This window comes from Oculina patagonica, chromosome 8 (genome assembly GCF_052425735.1).
Source record: "Oculina patagonica isolate OP01 chromosome 8, crgOcupat, whole genome shotgun sequence".
Taxonomy (NCBI): Eukaryota; Metazoa; Cnidaria; class Anthozoa; order Scleractinia; family Oculinidae; genus Oculina; species Oculina patagonica.
Genome location: NC_135765.1, coordinates 6,794,612 through 6,819,569, shown reverse-complemented (window position 1 = coordinate 6,819,569; position 24,958 = coordinate 6,794,612). Strand labels below are relative to the sequence as shown.

Here is a 24,958-nt window from a genome sequence, read left to right as displayed (position 1 = left end):
AGTAAAGTAAAGCAAATAAACACGAACATATATAAAACATCATACTTTCAATTGTTCCATATTGCATTCTGCACTTACCAAATCATCGAGATTTTTCTTCTGCAGAAGGATTCGTGTAGACTCCGTGGCCCCAAGTTAAAACCACAAATTAATTGAATTAGACAGTAAGGCGTCATAGCAGATCATGTGAAATATTTCTTGATATGGCAATGCTGTTTTCTTAGAAAAGGTGATCTAGCATCTCATAATTAATTGATAACCTGATAACATCTGTGTTATAATCAATGTCGCCTTCTTTGCAGAAAATAAATCACGTTACCATAAACATCATGTTACATCCGTTTTTGACAAAAACAAAAGTATGTTACATGTTTTTGACAAAAACAAAAGTATCTCGTTTGCTGTTTCAATAACAAACTGAAATTCAAGCTATCGAAAATTAAAATAACAGTGACGTGTTTAGAAATTTTGTATTAAAGCCTAACGTGGTGTGCTTTTCAATGCGGTTGAATTCCTGTAGAATCCGTGGCGTTAATTTAATTAGACTTAAAAGGCATCACAGCGATCTGCGAGAAAAAAACAACAATATCATGTTACATCCGTCACTTCCTTTCCTTTTATTTGTTCTCCATCGGTTGAACTAACCTCCGTTTTATTTTGTAAAACCTCTGCCGCTTTAGTGTTTGAACATGCTTTCGTGACGGTTCCGACATTTCTTGAAAGAAATCTTCACACTACGTGCTTCTCGGCTTCATGCTTGAGTGAGCGTGTGACGTGTTCACAGCGCTTTCGTAAATCGTAATTAGGTATGCAAAAACTTGCACCGGGATTTTCGGCGTGAACACCTGATAACCAGGAAACAAATATCCTAGCTGTACTGCGTTTTAAAAACCCTTTCGAAAAAGATGTTTTTTGATTAGATTTGTTCTTTAGTTTTGAGAATCGTCTTTCGTGCAGTTTAAACCGTAACTTAATTAAATTAAACAAATGTCATCGATGTCGCCGTAAAACAAACAAAAAACAAGAGTTTCATGTTACGGCATTTTCAAGGAAAACAAAAGTATTTTGTTACAAACGAACGAAAGTGTCGTGTTACGTTTGCAAAGATTAACGTAAGGAACACCTAGGAAAGAATACAAGTAGCCTGTGAACAGTTTTTCCGAAAGTAAAGTAAAGCAAATAAACACGAACATATATAAAACATCATACTTTCAATTGTTCCATATTGCATTCTGCACTTACCAAATCATCGAGATTTTTCTAATTGTGATTAAGACTGTGAGCTGTTCCTCTTTCAGGTATTTTAATTCAGAAATTACAGCTCACTGAATAGACAGGTAATCTTCTGTTTGAAAAAGCGGAAACTAAAAATATAAGATTCTACGGTAGAACAGTAAACAAGTAATTTTTATAGATTAATTTTATTATTTCACTGTTATCTTTCAAATAGCTTGGCAGCAGAAAAAAAAAATGCCGGTAACTCTTATACCTATATATCTAGTTCTGAAAAACTCTGATTAGTTCGGAAGAAAACGCGAACCTATACGTTGTCTTGCCGGACTATTAAACAATTTGCTGATTGTAATTGTCTACAAGTAAAAGCAGACGTATTTCTAGGAATGATTTGAATTTGAAGTCGATCGAGTGGTTTGTTGTCGTAAACGTGTAATTCCTGGATTTGTAGTTCTTCTTTACCATTCCCCGAAGCAGCATATTCCTTAATTGATTTAACGATCCTCGAGCGAGGAACTGCGTCGGTTCCAAGCAGATGCATATAAAGAGATTATATAAATATCTTTTTCCTTCCCCTCCCTTCGCAATTTTCTCACCTAAAAACACCTTACATACTCTGTTCGCGCTCTTTGTCGCTCGTTCTCGCTCCGTTTTGATAGGGTTCCCAGCCAGGACGGCAAGTTCGGCAAACATCTGCTAACACAGGCTACATTTCATGGTTTTTCAGCTGTATGTTCTTTATATTTAAAATTAGAAGATTGCGGTACATCAATTCTCTTAGATTATCAGGAATACATTCCAGTGTAAGTATGGCGTTACTGTTTAATGAAATGGTATAAAAAGAGCTTGACACAGCATAAAGCTCTTTACGACTCTTTTTCTGCAAAAAACCTTCTGATTGAAATTCGTCAACGAAAAACTGCGTTTTTAGTGCAGAATGCACTATTGTGATGGTTTGGTGGGTTGGCGTTTGCTAAACCCCTAAACCACTAAACCACTAAACCACTAAACCACTAAGCCACTAAACCGCTAACGCGGTGTAAACTTTTAATCACCAATTAATTAATTAATATCAATTAATTAATTATTTCTGTAAAGGGGGGAGGGGATGGAGAGCACCTGACCGTGTGCCCTTGGTAAATCGGGGAGTCCATTACGATACTTACAATTGAAGAACTCAAGGTATATATTTGTTTCAGAAAGCACTATGCTCTCCTTGTGGTACAATTCTTTCTGGAAAAAATACTTTGTGCTAAACGCATGCGCAGATCAGTCTTCATCACGAACATTGCGTTTTTCTTCTGCAGAAGGATTCGTGTAGACTCCGTGGCCCCAAGTTAAAACCACAAATTAATTGAATTAGACAGTAAGGCGTCATAGCAGATCATGTGAAATATTTCTTGATATGGCAATGCTGTTTTCTTAGAAAAGGTGATCTAGCATCTCATAATTAATTGATAACCTGATAACATCTGTGTTATAATCAATGTCGCCTTCTTTGCAGAAAATAAATCACGTTACCATAAACATCATGTTACATCCGTTTTTGACAAAAACAAAAGTATGTTACATGTTTTTGACAAAAACAAAAGTATCTCGTTTGCTGTTTCAATAACAAACTGAAATTCAAGCTATCGAAAATTAAAATAACAGTGACGTGTTTAGAAATTTTGTATTAAAGCCTAACGTGGTGTGCTTTTCAATGCGGTTGAATTCCTGTAGAATCCGTGGCGTTAATTTAATTAGACTTAAAAGGCATCACAGCGATCTGCGAGAAAAAAACAACAATATCATGTTACATCCGTCACTTCCTTTCCTTTTATTTGTTCTCCATCGGTTGAACTAACCTCCGTTTTATTTTGTAAAACCTCTGCCGCTTTAGTGTTTGAACATGCTTTCGTGACGGTTCCGACATTTCTTGAAAGAAATCTTCACACTACGTGCTTCTCGGCTTCATGCTTGAGTGAGCGTGTGACGTGTTCACAGCGCTTTCGTAAATCGTAATTAGGTATGCAAAAACTTGCACCGGGATTTTCGGCGTGAACACCTGATAACCAGGAAACAAATATCCTAGCTGTACTGCGTTTTAAAAACCCTTTCGAAAAAGATGTTTTTTGATTAGATTTGTTCTTTAGTTTTGAGAATCGTCTTTCGTGCAGTTTAAACCGTAACTTAATTAAATTAAACAAATGTCATCGATGTCGCCGTAAAACAAACAAAAAACAAGAGTTTCATGTTACGGCATTTTCAAGGAAAACAAAAGTATTTTGTTACAAACGAACGAAAGTGTCGTGTTACGTTTGCAAAGATTAACGTAAGGAACACCTAGGAAAGAATACAAGTAGCCTGTGAACAGTTTTTCCGAAAGTAAAGTAAAGCAAATAAACACGAACATATATAAAACATCATACTTTCAATTGTTCCATATTGCATTCTGCACTTACCAAATCATCGAGATTTTTATTCTTTTAAGCTACTCAAAGTAGAAAAGAAGAAAAAGGTTGTAGTTTGACAAAAGGGAACGATTTTTTATTTGTTTGTTTGTTTATTTATTAATTACATTTCTTTATGCACGGTTGAAATACCTGAGGTAAATAAAATTGCAGCCACGCAAGTTTCATCTTTTAAACTGTCTAACCGTTGAACTGTAAACAAATTATGCGAAGGTGTTACTGTAACCGCTTCCGTTAGAATCGGAATATGTCGCGAAATATTTTGTGGTTTGATCTACGTTACCGCCCTGATTACCGCATATAGATAGGTATAGATTATAGCTCGCTTTTCAGTTCTACCTAAGACACCTTGACATCAAGATCTATTGAAAACTAGAAGACAAGTTAGAGCGAAATTCTCTAGGAAATCAAGACCCGCGAACGTTGGTAAGAGACAATTTACTTCAGTATTTAAGGTTACAATGTTATGAAGGTTTGTGATTCTAAGGTTATAGGTTTCGCTAGATTTACTGTTTTTCAGGTCTTTCCGACATCACGTGCGCTTAGTTTTGTGATCATGTTTTAGCTATAAAGAAACGAATATTTAGGTGATTTCTTAATGTAATGATTTCAGTTGACCGCATCACTTCGATAAATGCCCTGAGGCCACAAGAATAGGAATACGCAGGAACAATTAAAGAAACAATCGTAAACCTATATTGGCTTGGTGTTTTCGACTGCGCGTGTAACAACCCGGGAGCGAGACTTTCATTTCTAACTTGAGCGAAACCATTACAGTTACCACGGGATATCCAAACCAAGAACATTAGAGGATTCCAGTTGTCTTGAATAGAAATAACAACGCGGGTAGGTGGGGGGGGGGGGGGGGTCCTTGGAGTTCGAAGAGTCAGAAGCCCTTTCAACCGTCCTGTTATTTTATATTTTTGAAGAGATAATATCAAGTGACTGACTTGATATCATACGGTGGTATGGGCAGTTTGGAGTTTAAAGTCATCTTCCACTGTTTCAAAACTGTTGAAAACTGTTTATGAAACAGGAAAATGTGTGTAACTTTTACGCAACGTCATGTCGCGAGCTTGTGGATATCATATCATCCTTAACAAAATTCAACGTCGATCAATAAATTGCGACAATTCTTTTTGCATTATTCAAAACAGAGAAAAAGTAGAACATTAAAGATAAATGTGGTTATAGACAATCAAGATCATGATGAGTGCAAAACCACAGCAATGATCTGACAATTTTGTTCTCCAGGAAAACAAAATCCAAATAGATCTAGATGTAAAAGATGTGGGAGAATCGGCCTCTGTGCTCCTCGTTGCAAAGAGACCTTTAATTTACTGGGACTGGCCAAGAGAAAATAAGGACTGGCTGAATTACTAGATCAGTGTTGCCCGTGAGTATGGTTCCCCAATTGCTATCCTTATCCAATGCACTGGCGTTGAAATCCTCAACGGTGATTGATATCACACCCGACGGCTCTTCGCTCTGTTTCAGGAAAAACTGGAAAGGAAAAAAAAACTCAGCTGATAGAGAACTATTGCCGCCGAAACCAGTTTATATTTCGTGACTAGTTAGGAATGTCGCGTGACACTCTGATGTCCCAGGAGCCTTTGCTCTTTCCGCATTTGCGATTGATCAACTGGGAGCAGTTCAGCAAAATGGCAACAGAAACTGTTTTTGAGTTTTAGCAGAAGCAAGACTGACTCAAAGCCTGTTTAAGTTGATCCTACGTCCGCCTGCTAGCAGGCTGCTAGTTCTTATAACATCTGTGTAGCTTGCTACATTTCAGTCAGATGACAGTGAGCTACTTTTCAATCGATTGCTGCTTCCGCTTTTGACGTGGTAAAGAAATTATGGTAAGCTAGTCTTTAGCGGAAAGTCTTGTTTTCTATGTGCGTCCTCGACGATTTACTACGTTATTTCCTACTTGTTCAGTATTCATGTAAAGGATCGCTAGTGATCTGCTGTTATTCGATCGTAATCTTTTGGTTAAACAATCAATGTGAACGTACCGCACTAGGAATGAGTTTTAGCTTGGAACTAGAACTTGTTGAGTTGGTTTGTTATGTGACTGCCGAATTTGCATGTATTGTGGGCACGAAGGCCGCCACAGTGCCTCCTTAAACACTCAAATGATGATAATGAATTAAGTGTGTTAGTGTGATCGATCAAGGCCATATTACAATCAAACTGCAGTTAAGAACCAAGGCTCTATTTATATTATTTATTTAAATACCAGAGATGCTTACAACTGATTTGTTGATTTTCCCAGCTGTAGCCGAAGATTATAAACTTTTTCTGTATTGAATGCCAACTCAGACTAATTTAATGTCACTTTTATGTGTTTTCCCATCTCAAACTTAGTCTAGATAGACAGACCACGATTTTTTTTCCATGAGAAGTACCTTATTCGCGTGACATGTGTGTCACTCGCGTGACATAGTACATTTTTGTTCGAGAAATGTTAGATTGTGGAAAGTGCTCATTTTGGAATAACTTGCCACCCAATAAGCCGTTCCGGGGGATGAGTTATAAGTCTTCAACTCTATTCTGGATAGTACTTGTGCAAGTTTCGAGTTTTGCCACTCTAGTTATAAAACGGTTTAACTTGTCTTTCAGTTTTCATCAAACATCACTAACAGTATTTAAAGTACAATAATTGACTTTCTAAAAGAGCACTTATACTTGTTTCGAATAACATTCCTAAATTAAAAGATTACTAGCATACGTTACAAAATACGATCGAAAATTATGTCAAACGTGATGTCAAAGAAAGAAGTTATTTACCTCTTGGCTAATTTGTAATATACAGATTTATCAAACGGTTAATTTCGACAGTGGTATACATGCTGTTTGCCAACTAATGAAAAATCAGTCACTCGGTTAATTAAACTGCTGAAATTCCATACGTCCCGTAAAAGGGGTGCATGGTCAATGTATCAACATTTGACTTGCATGTTGTGCATGTGAAGTTCCAAGCCAGAATTTATGCTGAATTGACGGGTAAAATGTCATCACGGTATGATTTTACATGCAGTTGCAAATGCACGTACACCAACATCTTGGGCGATGCAACCGAATTAAACATACTAAATGCTGTATTTATATGCAAGAAAATCAGAAAATCGAGCTTTGTTTTAAATAATGCAAGCATTATTTGTTCTTGATTTTGCAAACTGACGTTTCAAAGGCTACTCAAATAGGATAATTCCCCCCCGGGTACTCTCATATATCGGCTCCATATGGTATGGTTTTTGAGGTTCTCAGTGCTTAGATAGGGTGTGCTATTTGCCCCTTTTGGCATTGTGCTCTCGCCGTGGTCCTTAGAGTTCTTTTAAATTGAATAGCTAAAGTAACAGTGCGTAAACGTCCAGCTAAACGAAAACAAAACTGAAGCGATTCCATTAAACTTTTTCATGCGACAGAAAAGAAATAACGACCTTTCCACGACCAGTTATCATTTTACCCTTGTATAGGGTGTCATTTTCTGGGTTTGGCTTTAAAAAAAGGTATAAGTTTTCGATTTTCTAGGGGAAGGGGGAGTAAAATGACGTAAAAGCATGTTTAAGTACTCAAACTCCATCTGTGTCTGTTTTTAAAGGAGGTTTAATAAGTTCATGAACATTTCCAGCGTCATGTCTAGTAGAACGTTACGAATTACCCTTTTGGCAGACGAATGGAAGTCCTCCAAAGGTGGTCTGTCAACCATGAACAGAGAGTTGGCTATACACTTTGCTAAACATCCAAACGTGGCTGTCACTTTCTTTGTTCCAAGATGCACTGAAGACGACAAGAAGGCAGCTAGCAGTCATGGCATAAGCATTGTAAAGGCAAAAGAGCGGCCTGGCTTTGAATCAATTGACTGGTTGTGTTTCCCACCGAGTGATCTTGTCATTGACATAATCATTGGACATGGGGTAAAGCTTGGCAAACAAGCTCAGGTGATCAGGGACTCCCATCATTGTACATGGGTGCAAGTTGTGCATACAGCCCCTGAAGAACTTGCAATGTTCAAAGATTACTCTGGTGCTATCTCTAAAGGTGACGAAAAGCAATGGATTGAAGTGAATCTGTGTAAAATTGCTGATCTTGTCGTAGCAGTTGGACCCAAGCTTCATGAGTTCTACTCAACTTACCTCAGCTCGTGCGACAAAAATGTCTTTAATCTTACGCCAGGTATTTTTACTGAATTATCCACTTTGAAGCTGTCCCACAAAGAAGCTAAGAAGTTTCGTGTTTTAGTATTTGGACGTGGTGATTCTGAGGATTTCGAACTAAAGGGATTCGATATTGCTGCCAGAGCCGTTGCAGAATTAAATGACAGAAGTTACCAACTCGTCTTTGTAGGTGCACCCAGTGGAAACGAAGACCAAGTGGCAGAGAAGTTACTGAAGCAAGGCTTAAACCGTAACCAACTAGCCGTGAAAGGCTTTCTTGAAAACCGTGATGACCTTGCTTTGCTGTTATCTAGGGCAAATCTTGCTATTATACCTTCAAGAACTGAAGGATTTGGTTTGACAGCCCTGGAAGCCTTATCTGCAGGTCTGCCATTTCTTGTCAGTCAAAACAGTGGATTTGGAGAAGCCCTGCAAGAAATACCTTGGGGCTCTTCTTGGATTGTAGATTCCGAAGATCCAGAGCATTGGGCTGAGGCTATCAAAGGTGTGCGAGAAAAAGGCAGAGAAACAGCACTTAAGGAGTGCCAAGCACTACGGACACGTTATGCTGAGAAGTACAGCTGGGAGAAGCAGTGCAACGATCTTGTTGAAATGATGGGTTCCTTGGTTAACTGTAAGTACTTAATAGTATTTGTCTTTGATGTACGCTGGAATACCGGTTTATCGAGCTTGTGATTTCTAAAATTAACCTCCCGATAACTCGAATTAAAAGGGTTTACATTTTGGACACTGCAATTTTACCCCCGTTTGCTCGAATAAATTTTCGTTTCCACTGCTGTAATTCATCTGAAAGTTGTTGCGTTTATTCTCTCGGATCTACTTTTATGTTGCCAGTTTGTTTCCGAGAAAGATATATTGAATAGTACGTGCGAAATGTGCTGTTAAATAAACTGAAAGTGAGCCCTGCTTTAGTGAGCAACAGACGAGAGAAGAAAAAACCATGTTCAAGCTACGCAGGCAAATGATTTTTCCTCCGGATTTCGACGTTCATACCCGATGTTTTTCAAGTTTAGAAGTGCGGTGGAAACCCAATGGATACAAATCTAGAGTTGGCAATCCCAATCAGGGTTGGCATTGGCAATACCCTCTTCCTTTTTTGGGTTTGATAAACGAACGTTGACGCGGTTATTTGTTTTCCTGGTAGAGTCTTTCGTGCATGGTTAGTGATACACAATCCGGCAGCAGAGATACGCTGTCCACTGTCCTCGAGGCAACTGCAATGCAGGGTCGAGTACTGATAATGGCCTCTATGTCACATGTCGATTTGATAACAATTTAATTCAATTCTTAAAGTTTCAGCGAGTGAGGTGGAACCAGCTGTAGAAGTTGCTCCTTTGCAGAATAGAAGTCAAGCTGCAGATGAAAAGTCGGAACAGAATGTGGACGATGAAGTGTCATTAACTGGTTCAAAAGGGGAAATGGGTCAGGCAGTTTCAAATGAGAGTCAAGAACACTTGACCGGCATTTTAAAAGGTAACTCTTCTGCAGTATTGATAATAATTAAAAACATCGGTAGAGAAGACGAATGAGCCCATGTTATTACCCGAGACGAATGGGCTTCGTGGAATCAAGCCAGACGATAGTCCGCAGACAAAACAGGAATATTTAATATTCAAAAATCAAATCTTTATGAAAACCTGTCATGGGCAGAACTTACGGACCTACCATTTCTACTCGTGAGGGGTAGGGGAGGGAGCAGGAAGGCCGTGAGCATTTAATTTCACGCGGTACTTTAATAGAGAAAATGCATGGACAGCTTGCGTCTACCCAGCTTGGTCCTTTGTTGCGTGTTGTCTCCAGTTTTCCACAATATGTGTTGTGGGCAGTGAAGGACGAAGTGTACTGATCAAACGTTTTGGCTTCCCGCCCCCTAAATATGTACAATTAATCTTTAGATCAACTTGAAATGCCGCAGCTGGGCAGTGTATCGGAACCTGGAGGAAAACAGGCGAACGGCAAATCAGTTGGGACATCGGGACAAACAAGTTCTCTACAGGAAGATCAGCCCGCGACTGAACAGAGAAGAGAAGCAGACAGTGGTAGCTCTGACATTTGCACAGCCACGGCAAACACGGCAGCTGTAAACAACAATCAAGGAGCCAGGCCTAAAGAAATGCCTCTATCAAGCCCTGAAAGAACTAAGCTCGAAGGTTAGAGGAGTGGTATTAGCTTTTTGCTTTCCGACAGGGAGCGTACCGAAGTTAAAATTCGGTTGCAGCCATTTCCAAATTTCTCTTTCCGCTTTACCTTACAGTATTTCAGTATTGCTGTCAATAACAGTGTACTTATAACAAATATTAAATGAACGTACCTGTAAACTGTGCTCTCACGCCAACAAATTGATAAGGAGGCTTGTTCCAGTAAGGGGGAATCTTTATGAAGAAAGAGCCAGATCAGAAAAGAACTATTAATGCAAGCGGACAGATAACTGATTGGTGTCAGTACTTACTCCGTACGTTGTCATATATTACAGTGGATGAAGTTCAGTCAGGTTAATTTACATTGCTCAATCATTCTACTTGGTCAAGTATGTCTTATTTTGGTTTGAAAATTGTCAGGAACGCAGTTTGATTTTTATTTTCGCCCATATTCGTTATCATGATCGGAAACAAAAGAAAATGAAAATGAAACTGGGTTTAAAATTTAAAACCAAAACGAATATAAACCAAGACTGTTTATTGAGGATAAATGCAAATAAATTATCTGTGCGATGGAAACCCGAAGGGGTACAGGGTGGGTCCCTTCTTAGCTTCCTTCTTTGAGTTTGATAAACGAACGTCTACGCGGTTATTTAATTTCCTGGTAAATCTTCGTGTATGATAAGTGATACACTTTCAGCAGAGAGGCAACTGCAATGCAGAGTCGAGCATTACAATAGCCTTTATGTCACATTTCGGTGCGATGATAATTTAATTTCAATTGTTCTTGATGTTTCAGCAAGTGAAGTGGAACCAGCTGCAGTAGTTGCTCCTTTGCTGCATTTAAACGATCCAAAAAAGAAAGGACAGAAGTCTGAATGTAAGCGGCCAAAACGAAAGCCTCCACCAAAACCTGAAACCCCGCCAATGGCAAAGGTTAGGGAGAAACGGCCACAACAATGCTCATGGTGTTATGATTCTCCACAGTATGATGCCACTTCGTACTCGCATACCACGGAAACGGTGTCGCAGCCACGAAAGGTTTTTTTTTTTTTTTTTTTTAATATTTTTAATTTCTTGCCATACAAACATACAGTACAAAATTACAAAGAAAAAAGAAACACTACTTACAATTTAAACATTACTTACAGTCCTAACGCTACTTACTTACACTAATACAATACTTACTTACACTACAACAATAAATTATTACAAGCTTAACATTACTTACTACAAACAAAGCACGTTAAAAAATAAACAAGGTATATTATGCTATGGAGAGCAGAAGAAAAAAGAGACATGCAAAGCAAACACCAGCTTTCTAAACAAAAGGTCAAAAAGCAGGTTTCGAAAAAATAGAGTGACCTAAAATATTTTCGGTGGAGTTTTTTTAAAAGGTAGAGTGGAAAAAGGAAATAGTCTAACTTAATACAGGAATAAAGATATTCCATTTTCTGTAATGTTGAGCAAGTGTACCTTTTTTCCTGGCAATGTAAAATTCTAATTTAAGAGTAGCTCTTAATTTAGCCTTAAAAACTGGTAAAGAGGGTTTAATCTTATCAAGCTTACACCTATAAATAAAATATTTTCCAAGAAGAAGAATATGGTTAACTACCATAGAGTCTGTATCGATATCAAACTTACCAAACAAAACATCGCACATTCAAAAAAACATCGCACATTCAATTTCGGACCATCTTTTATTCAGTGGATTCGCACCTTTTACTCAAACGTGTCTAGTTGCGTAATAAATAATGGATTTGCGACAAGTTACTTTAATGTTGACCGTGGTGTGAGACAAGGGGATCCGTTATCCCCTCTCTTGTTCATTCTTAGTTTAGAAGTTCTAGCTTGCAGTATTCGACAAAATGACAAGATTCAAGGGATCAAAATTGAGGATGAAGTTGTGAAAATCTCTCTTTTCGCGGATGACATGACATGTTTTTTGAGGAATAAGTCTTCGTATGAGAACCTGATTGATAATTTAGATCTGTTTTCGAGATTCTCAGGTTTAAAATTAAATGAGGAAAAAACAGAATTTTTTTGCTTAGGGGTCCAAAATTTGTCTAAATCACCTTCCTATGAATTTAAACGCTCAATTAAGATTTTAGGCGTACACTTTGATTATGATCAACTTTCTAGGAAAAAGGATAATTTCGAGGCAATTATAAAGTCTATTAAAAAAACATTAGGCATGTGGAAATGGAGGGGACTCACACTTATAGGAAAGATACAAATCGTTAAATCTTTTGCTATTCCGAAATTTATGTCGAAAGCGTCGCTTATTCATGTGTCTAAAGATCTCATACAGGCAGTCAATAAAGAACTTTACAGCTTTATTTGAAAAGGAAAGGATAAGGTTAAACGGTTAGCTTTGATTAATTGCATTGAAAATGGAGGGCTTAAGATGCTGGATATAGAATCTATGGTTCTAGCGCAAAGAATAATGTGCGTGAAGAAGTATATTGAGGACTATGTTAGTCCCTGGAAGATCTTCTTAAACCACTATTTGAAAAAACTAGGCGGAAAGTTCATTTTGCAGTGTCATTTTGATTGCCCAAAATTGCCCATATTTTTACCCGAGTTTTACAAAGATTGTCTTGCTGCGTGGTCAACTCTTTCAAGTAAAGAAGTGGTTTCGTACGGGGATGTTATGAACCAATACTTGTGGAATAATAAAAACATTCTATGTGAAGGTAAATCTTTATATCATGCCTTTTTCCGCATAAACTGTGGGATAAGCAAAATCGGAGATTTAGTCTCTAAAGACAATACGTTTCTGGAAAGTGATAAAGTTCTCAGGTCAAAACTATCACCTAGTCAATTTTTCCTTTTAATGGGAGTAGTCAGTGCCATTCCAAAGGAATGGCGCTCCATTATCAAGGGTGAGAGTATATACCGTGAACCATACTCCTGCCCTGCAAATTCTTTTGAAGTGCCAATAAAGGGGGAAATGTTGGATATTTCTAACATTCCCTCCAAAATAGTTTATGAAGAGTTTGTTTCTCGTAAAGTAATTCCTCCTACTGCCCAAAAGAAATTTAAAAATGACTATCCAAATCTCTCCGTCGATTGGAAGAAAATCTATTCTCTAGCGTTTAGTGTTACTTTGGATACAAAGTTAAGAGCTTTTCAGTACAAATTACTAAACCTTATTGTGTATACAAATGGCAGCCACGAAAGGTGCATCTGTTTAACTGTGACCAACTCTACAAGTTAGATGTCGTTGAAGATCTGTTAGAAGCAACGAAAGCGAAAGTCGGCCTCTACTCCTCGGAGAGGCATTATTTTTGTCTTTCTAAAATGTCTGAGATGACCACCAAAACCATTCCTAAACTAGATATGGATTTGGCTTTTTTTGTCGTCTATGCACATGAATCTCGACTCTCGATTAACGAAGACAACGCTGGAATTGGTTACGCGAAGATCTATAGAGCGTTACTGAATGCAACGGGTAAGAGAGCAGGCGGAAGTACCTTAAGTATAGCTTTCCTTATTAGTTGCCGGATTTTAAGGGCTGATACTATTACACATGTTTTGCAGCACTGTGCACAGAGTAATAATTTATTTAATACTAACCTATGTTTCGGGTCCGCGATTGACGACGACAATGCAATTTAGATTTGTGGTTTCTTGGAGGTCTCCTCGCCCTATCTTTTTAAGTTATTTTGTATGTTTAATTCTGAAGTGGCAAATAAATGATGATGATGATGATGATGATGATGATGATGATGATGATGTACATGTATTTTGGTTAAGTGACTCTAAAGTGAAAGTAATAGTTATCATAAATCACTTGGAAATACCAATATTTCAATCCAAATTTGTTAATACCGTATTTTCAATATCTTCATTGAAAATATTCAACTAAAGATGTTGTATTTCGACTATATTAAATTTCTAGCTTAATTAAGGGAATGAAACAACGGTGAACCGTAATTTCGAAGTTGGAATAATCCAAACGTATTAATAAAATTATCAAGCAAAGAAACATTTACGCTTGGAAAATAATCCCCACTCTCTGAGCGCCTACAATTCCTGCTCCTCTCAAGAGAGTCTGAGATTCGACCCGCAAACTTCATACCGATGACGAAGCTGCCAAAGGTCCGTGTAGTGTCTCTAATTGGTTGTTACTTGCTTGCCGCACAAAGATACTCAAGTAAGGAGTAATTTTTGGGCTCGACTCAGCATAGTCCCTATACTAGTTGTTCTCGGCTCAAGGGCTTCATCGTGAGCAGGCATTGCGCGGTCATGGAAACAAGAGAGAACGACCAGGGACTAGGCTAAGGTCGACTCTCAGACCTCCCTCGAGCAGGAAATGCTGAATTGCGCACCAACAAACATTACGACCTAGTATCATGCTAAAATTGCTTAAATTTTGTTATCATTTACAGGATATTCTCTTTATCTTGTCTTCTGTATTGAAAACTGGCTGTGTGTAATTTTTTTCTTCGTAGGAGGGAATGTCATCATTGTTATCGGAGGTGATGACAACTACAAGAACGAAGACGAGGAGGACCAAGTCGTTATTTCACGGTGGGCAAAGAGGAAGATATCCTCGCAGTTTAAAGACGAGTTTCTGGATGGAAGAAAAAGCTTCATCTTTTCTTGGAACAAGAAACACAGGACGATTCACGAGGAGGCGCTACAGCATCACCTTGATCCAAACAAGAAAGGATTGAAGTTTGAATATGAGCCTAAACCAAAAGGGGAAGGCAACAAGTCAGCACAGTCACTGCAAAGAGGCAAGTCCATGGATGAAGAAAGAAGAGGGGACAGCTTGTTCAGTTCCTCCAACAAGACTGGCCAAAGAAGCCAAGAGAGCAGCTCATTCAGTCGTTCCAACACTTACAGTGGTGAACAAAGAAGAGAGGGCAGCTCATTCAGTCGTTCCAACAGTGCTGAACAAAGACCAGAAGACGGCTTATTCAGGACCTCCAACAAGCCTGAACAACGAAGGAACAACGGCTCATTCAGTCCCTCCAGCAAGCCTGAACAAAGAAGAGAAGACAGCAGCTTATTCAGTGGCTCCAACATTGCTGAGGAAAAAAGAGAGGACGGCCTATTGAGCAACACTGGTACAACCAGAGGAAACATCATGGCACCTCTTGACAGCAAGCAAGGAACTAGGTCTAAAGACACTGCAAGCACTGGTAGAACTGAGCGTAAAGGTGAGAGGAGTGTTAATTACCGTAATGATTCGATTTAGCGCCCGGGGCGCTAATTTACTTTTGGCACCTCGAGGGAGGGCGCTTATTCGAGACAGGGCGCTTATTCGGGACAGGGCGCTTATTTAATTTCTTGAGAAACAACCAAATGTATCTTATAATAACAGAAACTGTAACAGTTAGAAATTGTTTAAAGTTCAGTTACTTTTAAAATAATTGTTCATTTCAGCAGTAAATATATACATGAACTGTACGGCGAACGGTCAGGATTTTATCTAGTTGACGTCAATGACTTCAGTATGGGCAGTTATCCACAATAGGGGCACTTATTAGAATAGGGGTGCTTATAAGAACGGGGGCGCTAATTAGAATGGGGGCGCTTATTGGAATAGGGGCGCTTATTTACAAAAAGACATTCGAAGGGGGGCGTTTATTCGGAAGGGGGCGCTTATTGGAAGGAGGGCGCTAAATCGAATCATTACGGTAGTCATTTAAGTTATCATCAAATAAATGTTTCAATACTACGATTTCCAGTTGAGTGCGACGCGAACAAAGTTTGGTGACGAGGTTTCAACATAACAACGGCATTGTTGTCAAGGGCAAACTTCTCTGTTACCATTGGTAACAAATTTGTTTTTGTAACTGAGGAAACAGAGAAGTTTGCCCTTGACAACAATGCCGTTGTTATGTTGAAACCTCGTCACCAAACTTTGTTCGCGTCGCACTCAACTGGAAATCGTAGTATCTGTCAAAGCTCTTTGTATGGCTTTAGATATAGTGGCGCCATTTCATGGAACAGTCTTCCATATGACTTAACATGACTTAAGGTAAGCAGAGTCCCTTGGGCAGTTCAAACGTTTAGTCGAACAAGTACTTTAAGGCACAGCATTCATGGAAAGCAGCTTTTTATTAAAATATTTTACATTGTGTATAGCTCAGGGCTCACCAAAACCCCCGTCCGGTCGTCCGGGACAAGTAGATTTTCCTGTCGGGCAAGTGACTTTTCATACTTACTTGCCCGATGGGCAAGGGCCCAGGCAAACCATCAATTAATTTCATTTCTAAAACAACGATTTTGAAACAAAGCAGTACATTTTTGGCCTATTTGTCATGGGTAATCAAAGGTTATAAATGAACTTTTACAAAAACTAAAGGAAGCTTAAATAAAAACGCAGGCTACTTCGAACAAGGCTTCACGGCAGTGATAAATTCACCATTTGCAAGCCCTTAAGACCTTCATTTTTGGTTCTTATTTTTCATAGAATCAGCCATCCAAAAAAAAAAGGCAAAACAACAATTACAATGCATCAAAAACTGTTCCAATAAACGATTTGATTCGAAATGGTTCTCAATGGTTTTCGGATTCTTGGAAATGTGTTGCCAATGTCTCAAAACGCATTCCAAATGTTTTGCAATGGTTTTGAAATGGTTTTCAACGGAATTTTCATTTCATTGAAGAGGTTATTAAAATGCTTTGTCAACGTTCCAAAACGCATTGACAAAGCATTCTCAATGTTTGAAAATGCATTGAAACATGAAATGGTATAATGGTCCTTTCCTTTAAGGGTCGTTTTCATAAATAGGGTCACAAATTTCCCTGGTGTTTTTTTCCTGTCATTCCAAAAAAAATATGGGCTTCAAACTTCCAACTTGAAACTTGAATGCATACTTACAGTGAGTCATTCGGTTTGGCAAACCGAATGACTCACTGTTAGTCTGTGTCTTTTCTTCCCTAGACTTAGCAATCCTTGGCTGTAATGTGTCAGATTATTCCATGCAGGCCGTGAGGAAATTTTTTCAAGACATTGCCCCCAAAGTGAATCTTCCAGCCAATCCTCCAGTTGAGAACTTGCCACCCATTAAAGTTAAACAATACTTGACCCAAAACTATCTCAAGTTCTGTGTCTTGGTTGTGGATGTCGAAACGGTCAAAGATGCTTATGGAAATCTCACTCAACGCACAGTCGAATACCAAGAACTTCTGAAAACAGCGCTGAATGAAGTTGGTAAGATTGGATTTCACTCTCGAAATGAAAGAAAAACAGTGTTTTTTCTAGGTATTAGCACGGCGGGGAGGCAATGTGTAAATGTTTTTACTCCCATACGCAAGCCTCATCGGGGAGCGTGCAGTACTCTCTATAGTGGATTATAGGGGGAGGCTCCACCCGAAAGGGCTACTTTTCTTCAGGCTGGAGATAATAAAAGGGTAGGGATTTCACGATTTCAAGTAGTGGAACAGGTAGGAAAAAATGCTTTTTAATTTTTTTACTGAGCCTTTAAAAAAATTCCAACAGGAGTATCTAACTGTTGACTCATCTGAGTAAATTTTAATCGGGTCACTGAAGTAAAACGTTTAAGAAAGGGATGCAGTATTTCCACTGTAAGAATAAAAAAGTTGGGCCATTTTCTATAAGAGTTAGACTGTCAACAGCCCTCTATTTTTCGTTTTTTTTTTTTGATCGATGAGCGCGCGGTTGGAACGGCAAGAGAACTGGACGCCAGCGCAAAACGGAAGAAGCAAGGGGGTGGGGGGGCGGTGAGCGAAAAAAAATAGAGGGCTCAAATTTTATTGGTTCGATCAAATTGAAAGGTCAAAAGGCGGGATTGTAAATTACAAGGCGATAACAAGGGGAGGAGTCTAAAACTTCCACTTTTATTCAAAGATGTCTACAGCCTCTCTATTTTTCTTTAGCTCTCTTCGCTCGCTTTCCGACCCCCCCCCCCCCCGCGCGCACGCGCTTCGCGCTCGCTTCGCGCTCGCTTCGCGCTCGCTTCGTTTGCTTTTTTGCGTTGAAAAATCGAGAGGCTGTGGACAGTCTCTAAGAGTAGCCTGGTTCTCTATCCTGCGATGTCGATCGCTTCCTTTTCGCCCCTCCCTCTCCCTAGAGAGGAGAGCGAGTGGGAAGCAATCGACCGGGACGTCTGAGAATCAGGCTAATTAAAGGTTACCTTTTCTGTCAAAAATGGTATTTTATAAAGGGTTAGGGTTTGGGCCTTGGGGCGAAGCCTTCCCGTATAAACCTTTGCTGAGTACCCGTAAGCTTTAATGACTGCGCTTTGTGGGTACCGAGGTTTTAAAAGATGACAATACACAAGCTACACCTTGTCACTTTCCTTTACAGACGAAAAGATCATCATCTTGATATGCGAAACCCTGTCTTTCGAATCAAAGGAAGATGAAGCGATTGTCGGTCAAACCATTGAGCGCATCATTAATGAAAAAGGAAAAGGCTTTGTTGCTTGGCTGAAAAATGGAATGCTGACTGTAGAACCCGGTGTTTTGGTACAAATTCTGAAATCGAAATCGGCTGCTCTCCAACCAGATCCAGCGACAAACCTTTCAACAGACTTTCAAGAAAATACTTTTTCCACCAGTTCACGTCAACCACCTTGTGATCCCCGTCAAAGCAATCCTTCGGAGTGGGAAACAGGACATAGGTGGAGTGTACCAAATATGCAGCAGCCAGCGCCACAAGCCGTAGCTAAAATTCAGCCAACGCATCCTCTTACCAACAGTGGGGAATCTGTCATGCTGAGAAGTTTACTTCGTTATGGAAAAATATCTTTTGAGTTAAAAGATATTCAACTATGGGACCCCGAATTTTCCATCCCAGATTACATTCATGAAATTCTAATACAGCAATATCGTCATATTCCCCTGATTGGAGTAAGAATCACGTTAGGCAAGAGTGGCCAACTTGAAGGGTCTATAAATCCAAAGTTGATAAAAATCTCAACGTCAAGGAACGAAGGGATCCAGATCGCTACCAACGAAACTCTCCAGTTAAAAACGCGTCTCCGTAAAGGACTGGTGTCTTTCCAAGAGAGCGATGTAGACTTTAGGTATGGAAGTTTCCAAATACCTCAGCACATCATTGATGGTTTGAAAGATGAATATTGGTCGACACCTTGTTGCTTACTCTTCATCATATCAGACGAGAAAAGGAACTTCCGATGCGTAGTAAACATTGCCGGAAAATTCAGTCAGTTTCGTACTTATGTTGGCAAAAAACTTGGACTATAAAGTATAAACTATATACGGACGGACCATTGTTTTTTGGACGGGTGGATACAAAATCCCGAAAAAAAAAGTGTGTGCAATAGCAATTAATCGGGGATTATGGCTCCTGATATGATGGCGATAGGAGCATCGCCAAAGAGGAACATGACTTACATTCTGTTTTGTGCAGAAAATACAGAAAGAATACAGACTACAGAAAAGTACAAAATTAAAGAAGGAGTACAGATCGCTGCCAACGAAACTTTCCTGTTAAAAACGTATTCGTGACTGACTGGTGTCTTTCCAAGAAAACGATGTAGACTTTATACTCGAAAACATCAGTGATGGTTTGAGAGATGAAAGTCAGTCGACACCAAATGCTGATCTCTACGTCATTTCAGACGAGATAAGGGACTTACGATGCATAGTAAAAATTGGACCAATAGATAGGATGCATACTTTCGCCAGTAAACATGGAATTAGAATATAAGTTATCGTAAAGTAAGAATTGTCATATTGAAACGATTATTAGTGTTAAATCGCGAAATGTAAGTTACAACCAAAGGCAGCACGAAACTCAAAGTGCTGCATTCCGGACGAGGTATTAACCTGGACACATTAGGTCATACCCCCTGAAGGGGTTTGTAATTCGAAAGTCAGATTTTTTATCTAAAAGCAAGAAAAGACAGACTAACCGTTCTACTGTTAAAAAATTACCTGCTGTAGAGCTATTACCACAGGGTACCCAAGCCAAGATAATTAGAAGCTTCTGAGTGTTAAAGGAATAGAATCCGGAAAGAAGTAGATTAAAAACATATTTGATGTTTTAGGCGTCTCAATTCCTCACTTGATATCCGTTTTAAGCAAATGTCGCTTCCGAAATCGAAATTGACCAATCAGATGCTCTTCCGCCTCTTTTGTCCTGTTATCCTACGATACGTCACGTCACTGAACTGACATCTTACGATAGCATAGATAGTTTGGAGAAAAAGTTCTCAAACTCATTAATAATTAATCTAGATAAAACAAGGAAATTCATAACCGTGAAGGAGGTTTGGATACACGGTCTTAACAAGCGTAGAGTTTTGAGATTTTATTTCTCCGTTTACTCCTCAATTTTTGTTTCGATTGAGAAGATATATTAAACACTCGAGACAGTATTTCACCGGCTATCCAAACACCTTAAATTTCGTCAAAAATACTCCGCTGTGCGTCGGATTTTCAACTCTCTTCTCGGTTTTTGGATTTCCCGATAAAATTGAACAGTGTCTTTTTTGTTTGATATATTACGTCAAACTACCACATTTTTACTGTTTTAATTTCTTAAACAAAATTTTGAAAAATTACAGCGAACAGGAAATACGGTGTAACAGGTATAAGGTAATTTTACGTAGTTTCGCTCGAGCCTGCGGTTGTATTAACCAATCGTCCTTAACACAATTCAAAGTAGATTAATAAAATTCGACGTTGTTTTTCTTTAGATATTTACTTAGAAAAAAGGAGGATATCAAAGATAAGATGGTAGGAAGTTTTACCTAAAACGGTATAATTTCAAGGTGGTTTTGTATACAAAATATCTTTTTCCTAAAACGACTTTGTGGGTTAGTTTTGCTATTACATGTTCATTATGCTAGAGAACTTCACGGCCCGACTTCAAAAATGGGCATTTTTCAGGCCACGTGCCACAATGGTTCATGAATCAACCCCCTTAATTTAAAATGAGTGTTCGCTATAAGCATAGAATTATAACTTAAAAACAGAAACAGTTAATAATTAACCGTTGGTCGTAAAAAAACCCAAGAAATTAACCGTATAAGCCACCACTCCATTCAACCCTCTTAAAAAGGACAGCAGTAATTTTCTACATACTTTGCTAATCGAACAATGTTATCTGAAGGAGTCTTCTTGAATGACCTTTTACAGAGCCCTCGCATTTCTCGTCCCACCTCGAATCTCTCCGAGTAATGCATGGCAATATCAGCGAGATCTGATAAGCACTTTTCAGACATCGTTGATCTAAAGCAGGTCATGTCTTTTTCATGCGCGGAAAGAATTTTTCACTACCAATTGTAGGGTGCATGCAATGAGGAGAAGACGATGGACATTTGGAAAAGCATCCTCGTCACACGTACGCACCCATGCTGTAGCCCCCCCCCCCCTCCAAACAAAACGTTTGGGGGCTCAGTAGTCCCCCTCCCTCTCATATTTCAGTAGATATTCAGTCTCATGATCTTTGCACAAATTGTTTTCTCCTACGCTACTAGAAGAGGCCCGCAATCTGTGAAGATTGTATTTGACATCGTCTGTGCCATCCGTGACTTCAGACACAGAGATTACAGACACGCCGGACATTGTTACTGCAAGGCGCCCAAAAGTGTGACCACTTTTAATTTATTCACATTCTTTCGTGTAGATTTAATCCAATCAGAAGTCAACTGCAAGCTATCCACGGCTTTTGATTGGATTAAATCTGCACGAAAGAATGTGAATAAATTAAAAGTGGTCACACTTTTGGGCGCCCTGCTGTAAAGACATTTTGGAAATTTGAGTAGGGGAATGCTCCCGCCCCCTCCCCCGGTGGGCGAAGTATGCGCGTGGCTTGGAGTACGATAAGCCCCCTACGTTTCAAAACGCTTCACCGCCTCTTGCACCAAGTGCTAGTAGAAGATTGCTTAGAAGTTCCTTATCTGCTGACTGCCACATAGTTTGCCATCTTCGCATTCCCAATTATTTGGAAAATTGAAAAACTTCCTCCCAGTACAACATCGGTGCCTTCTGTTTCATCAGATAAGTGTTGCTGACAATTTTTGATGGCTCCAAATAAAGGAGGTGGCAGCCGAAGCGTGGTGATCCTCGTCAGAAAAGTGGTCTTGTATTTGAATAATCAGGAAATCAAGAAGGAGTATAGCCACAGATCTTTTTGTAGTGGTCGATAGGACTGGAACTGGGAATGTTTGAGCGATTCCTCTGTATGCTTGTCTTTCAGGGAATGGCCGGCTTCAGTAATTCCCAGTTTCTCGGCAAGGTGTAATATTCCTTTGCATCAAACTTGAAAGTCTTAAAAGGAGCTAAATTAATGTTCCGTTTAATACCAAATTACGCCACCAGGTTACACACCAGTCATGGAAACGAAAGCTTGGCATAATGGGCGTACGTATAAAATGGAAATAAGAAACACTGGTTTTTCATTGCGTATGACTTAAAAGCTCTCTTATCGATCATTATCATGTAAAGTATAATTGAAATATGTTGAATTTTGTCTAGTTTGTAAGCACCTTTTTGATTGTAAACAATCGTTGCCAAGCAGATTTCTTAATTTAAACACACATCAATGCGGAATTAGAGCCGAAATTAAATTATTTGCAAATACGTTTCGCAAATGTATAGAGATTTTAATCGTTCATGTTTTAAAATAATAGTTTCTGCATAAGAAACTTGATATTTCAGGGATTAGACCACCTTAAACCCTAGAAAAACAAGATCACAGCGAGTACAAAAACCACAGCAAGCATCTGACTTATTTTTCCTCCGGGAAAAAAATAGTTGTTTTCGTATAGAAATTAAACCAAAGTTGGATACGGCAAATGCTTATACAAGGAAGTCCTTGAGCACCGAGAAAAAATCACAAACAGGGTGACTGCTGCGAATTAGAGTTTCCGATGATATCTCATTCAAAGCACTACATTTTTTCTAATTGTGTGATTAAGACTGTGAGCTGTTCCTCTTTCAGGTATTTTAATTCAGAAATTACAGCTCACTGAATAGACAGGTAATCTTCTGTTTGAAAAAGCGGAAACTAGAAATCTAAGATTCTACGGTAGAACAGTAAACAAGTATTTTTTATAGATTAATTTTATTATTTCACTGTTATCTTTCAAATAGCTTGGCAGCAGAAAAAAATGCTGGTTACTCTTATACCTATATATCTAGAAAAAAACTCTGATTAGTTCGAAAGAAAACGTAAATCTATACGCATAGGCGTACGAGGCGGGGGGGGGGGGGGGGGCGAGGGGGGCTGCAGCCCCCCCAGTGCCGAAAATTTTCGGGCAAAATGCTTAGAATTCGGGCAATAAGCATTGCAAAAAATAGAAAATAAGCCGCAAATCTCAAAATTACGTTCAAAACGAATTACATTAACAGGAAAAGTATTGAAAAAAAGACCGAGCTTTGTGGTTCAAAAGTCCAAATTTCTCATTTATTTGCTTTCGTTTCCTCTTGCAAATTGTTATCATCATGTTCGATTTTCCTCGAAAATTCTGTGTGACCACTCAGTTTGATTCAGTTACAATCAGCTTTTCCATAGCTTGAGCGTTTGCGCGCGGTGGACCCAGTGTAAGACCTTGAAACAAAGCTGTTACAATTGTGATGAAGCTGCAGATGCTTTTCTCAAATGTTAAGTTCTTAAGGATAGCTCAAACTTTTCGATCCATTTATCCCTGAAAATGTTTCGAACGCTTTTGTGTAACTTTCAAGGTGGGGGAAAACAATAGTATGTAAATTGGCTCCCCCAAAATACTTTAATTTTTATAGATAATTTTTTTCCCTGAACTAGAGTGAATAAATAAATATTTCCGAGGAAAAAGGATTCAGTGCATTGACACCTTCGGGCAATGCCACGAAATTAATTTAAGTACTATCGTTTCCTTTTAGCAAACAGGCAAGCTTTTTTCAAAACTATTTCAGTGCACGTTTTGTTTTGCATATTATATATGCCTCTTTATTTGGCTTTCAACCCATGCCATTTTTTTTTTCGGGCAACAAGGTCTCCGCCCCCCCAGGTCCGAAGGTGCCCGTACGCTTATGTCTATACGTTGTCTTGCCGGACTATTAAACAATTTGCTAATTGTAATTGTCTACAAGTAAAAACAGACTTATTTCTAGGAATGATTTGAATTTGAAGTCGATCGAGTGGTTTGTTGTCGTAAACGTGTAATTCCTGGATTTGTAGTTCTTCTTTACCATTCCCCGAAGCAGCATAGATTCCTTAATTGATTTAACGATCCTCGAGCGAAGAACTGCGTCGGTTCCAAGCAGATGCATATAAAGAGATTATATAAACATCTTTTTCCTTCCCCTCCCTTCGCAATTTTCTCACCTAAAAACACCTTACATACTCTGTTCGCGCTCTTTGTCGCTCGTTCTCGCTCCGTTTTGATAGGGTTCCCAGCCAGGACGGCAAGTTCGGCAAACATCTGCTAACACAAGCTACATTTCATGGTTGTTCAGCTGTATGTTCTTTATATTTAAAATTAGAAGATTGCGGTACATCAATTCTCTTAGATTATCAGGAATACATTCCAGTGTAAGTATGGCGTTACTGTTTTATGAAATGGTATAAAAAGAGCTTGACACAGCATAAAGCTCTTTACGACTCTTTTTCTGCAAAAAACCTTCTGATTGAAATTCGTCAACGAAAAACGGCGTTTTTATTCTTTTAAGCTACTAAAAGTCAGAAAAGGAAGATAAAGATTGTAGTTTGACAAAGGAGAACGATTTTTTATTTGTTTGTTTGTTTATTTATTAATTACATTTCTTTATGCACAGTTAAAATACCTGAGGTAAATAAAATTGCAGGCTACGCAAATTTCATCTTTTAAACTGTGTCTAACCGTTGAACTGCATGTAAAAAAATTATGCAAAGGTGTTACCACGGGGTATACGTATCCAAACCAAGAATATTAGAGGATTCTAGTTGTCTTTAATAGAAATAACAACGGGAGGAGGGGGAGGGGGGACCTTGGAGTTCGAAGAGTCAGAAGCCCTTTCAACCGTCCTGTTATTTTAT

General features: G+C 38.8%; 1 protein-coding gene across 2 annotated transcripts; it reads left to right on the top strand.

The window, feature by feature from the left end:
• Positions 1 to 5,347: 5,347 nt before the first annotated feature.
• On the top strand, positions 5,348 to 19,619 carry LOC144662997 (uncharacterized). Of its 2 annotated transcripts, XM_078523925.1 has the most exons (7): positions 5,348 to 5,545; positions 7,291 to 8,480; positions 9,161 to 9,340; positions 9,763 to 10,017; positions 14,463 to 15,176; positions 16,910 to 17,179; positions 18,296 to 19,619. In XM_078523925.1, exons 2-7 carry the CDS (start codon positions 7,307 to 7,309, stop codon positions 19,195 to 19,197), a joined length of 3,495 nt encoding a protein of 1,164 aa, XP_078380051.1. In that variant the 5' UTR covers positions 5,348 to 5,545; positions 7,291 to 7,306; the 3' UTR covers positions 19,198 to 19,619. The 2 variants fall into 2 exon arrangements, with proteins under 2 accessions (XP_078380051.1, XP_078380052.1); XM_078523926.1 differs by lacking the exon at positions 9,161 to 9,340.
• Positions 19,620 to 24,958: the final 5,339 nt, after the last annotated feature.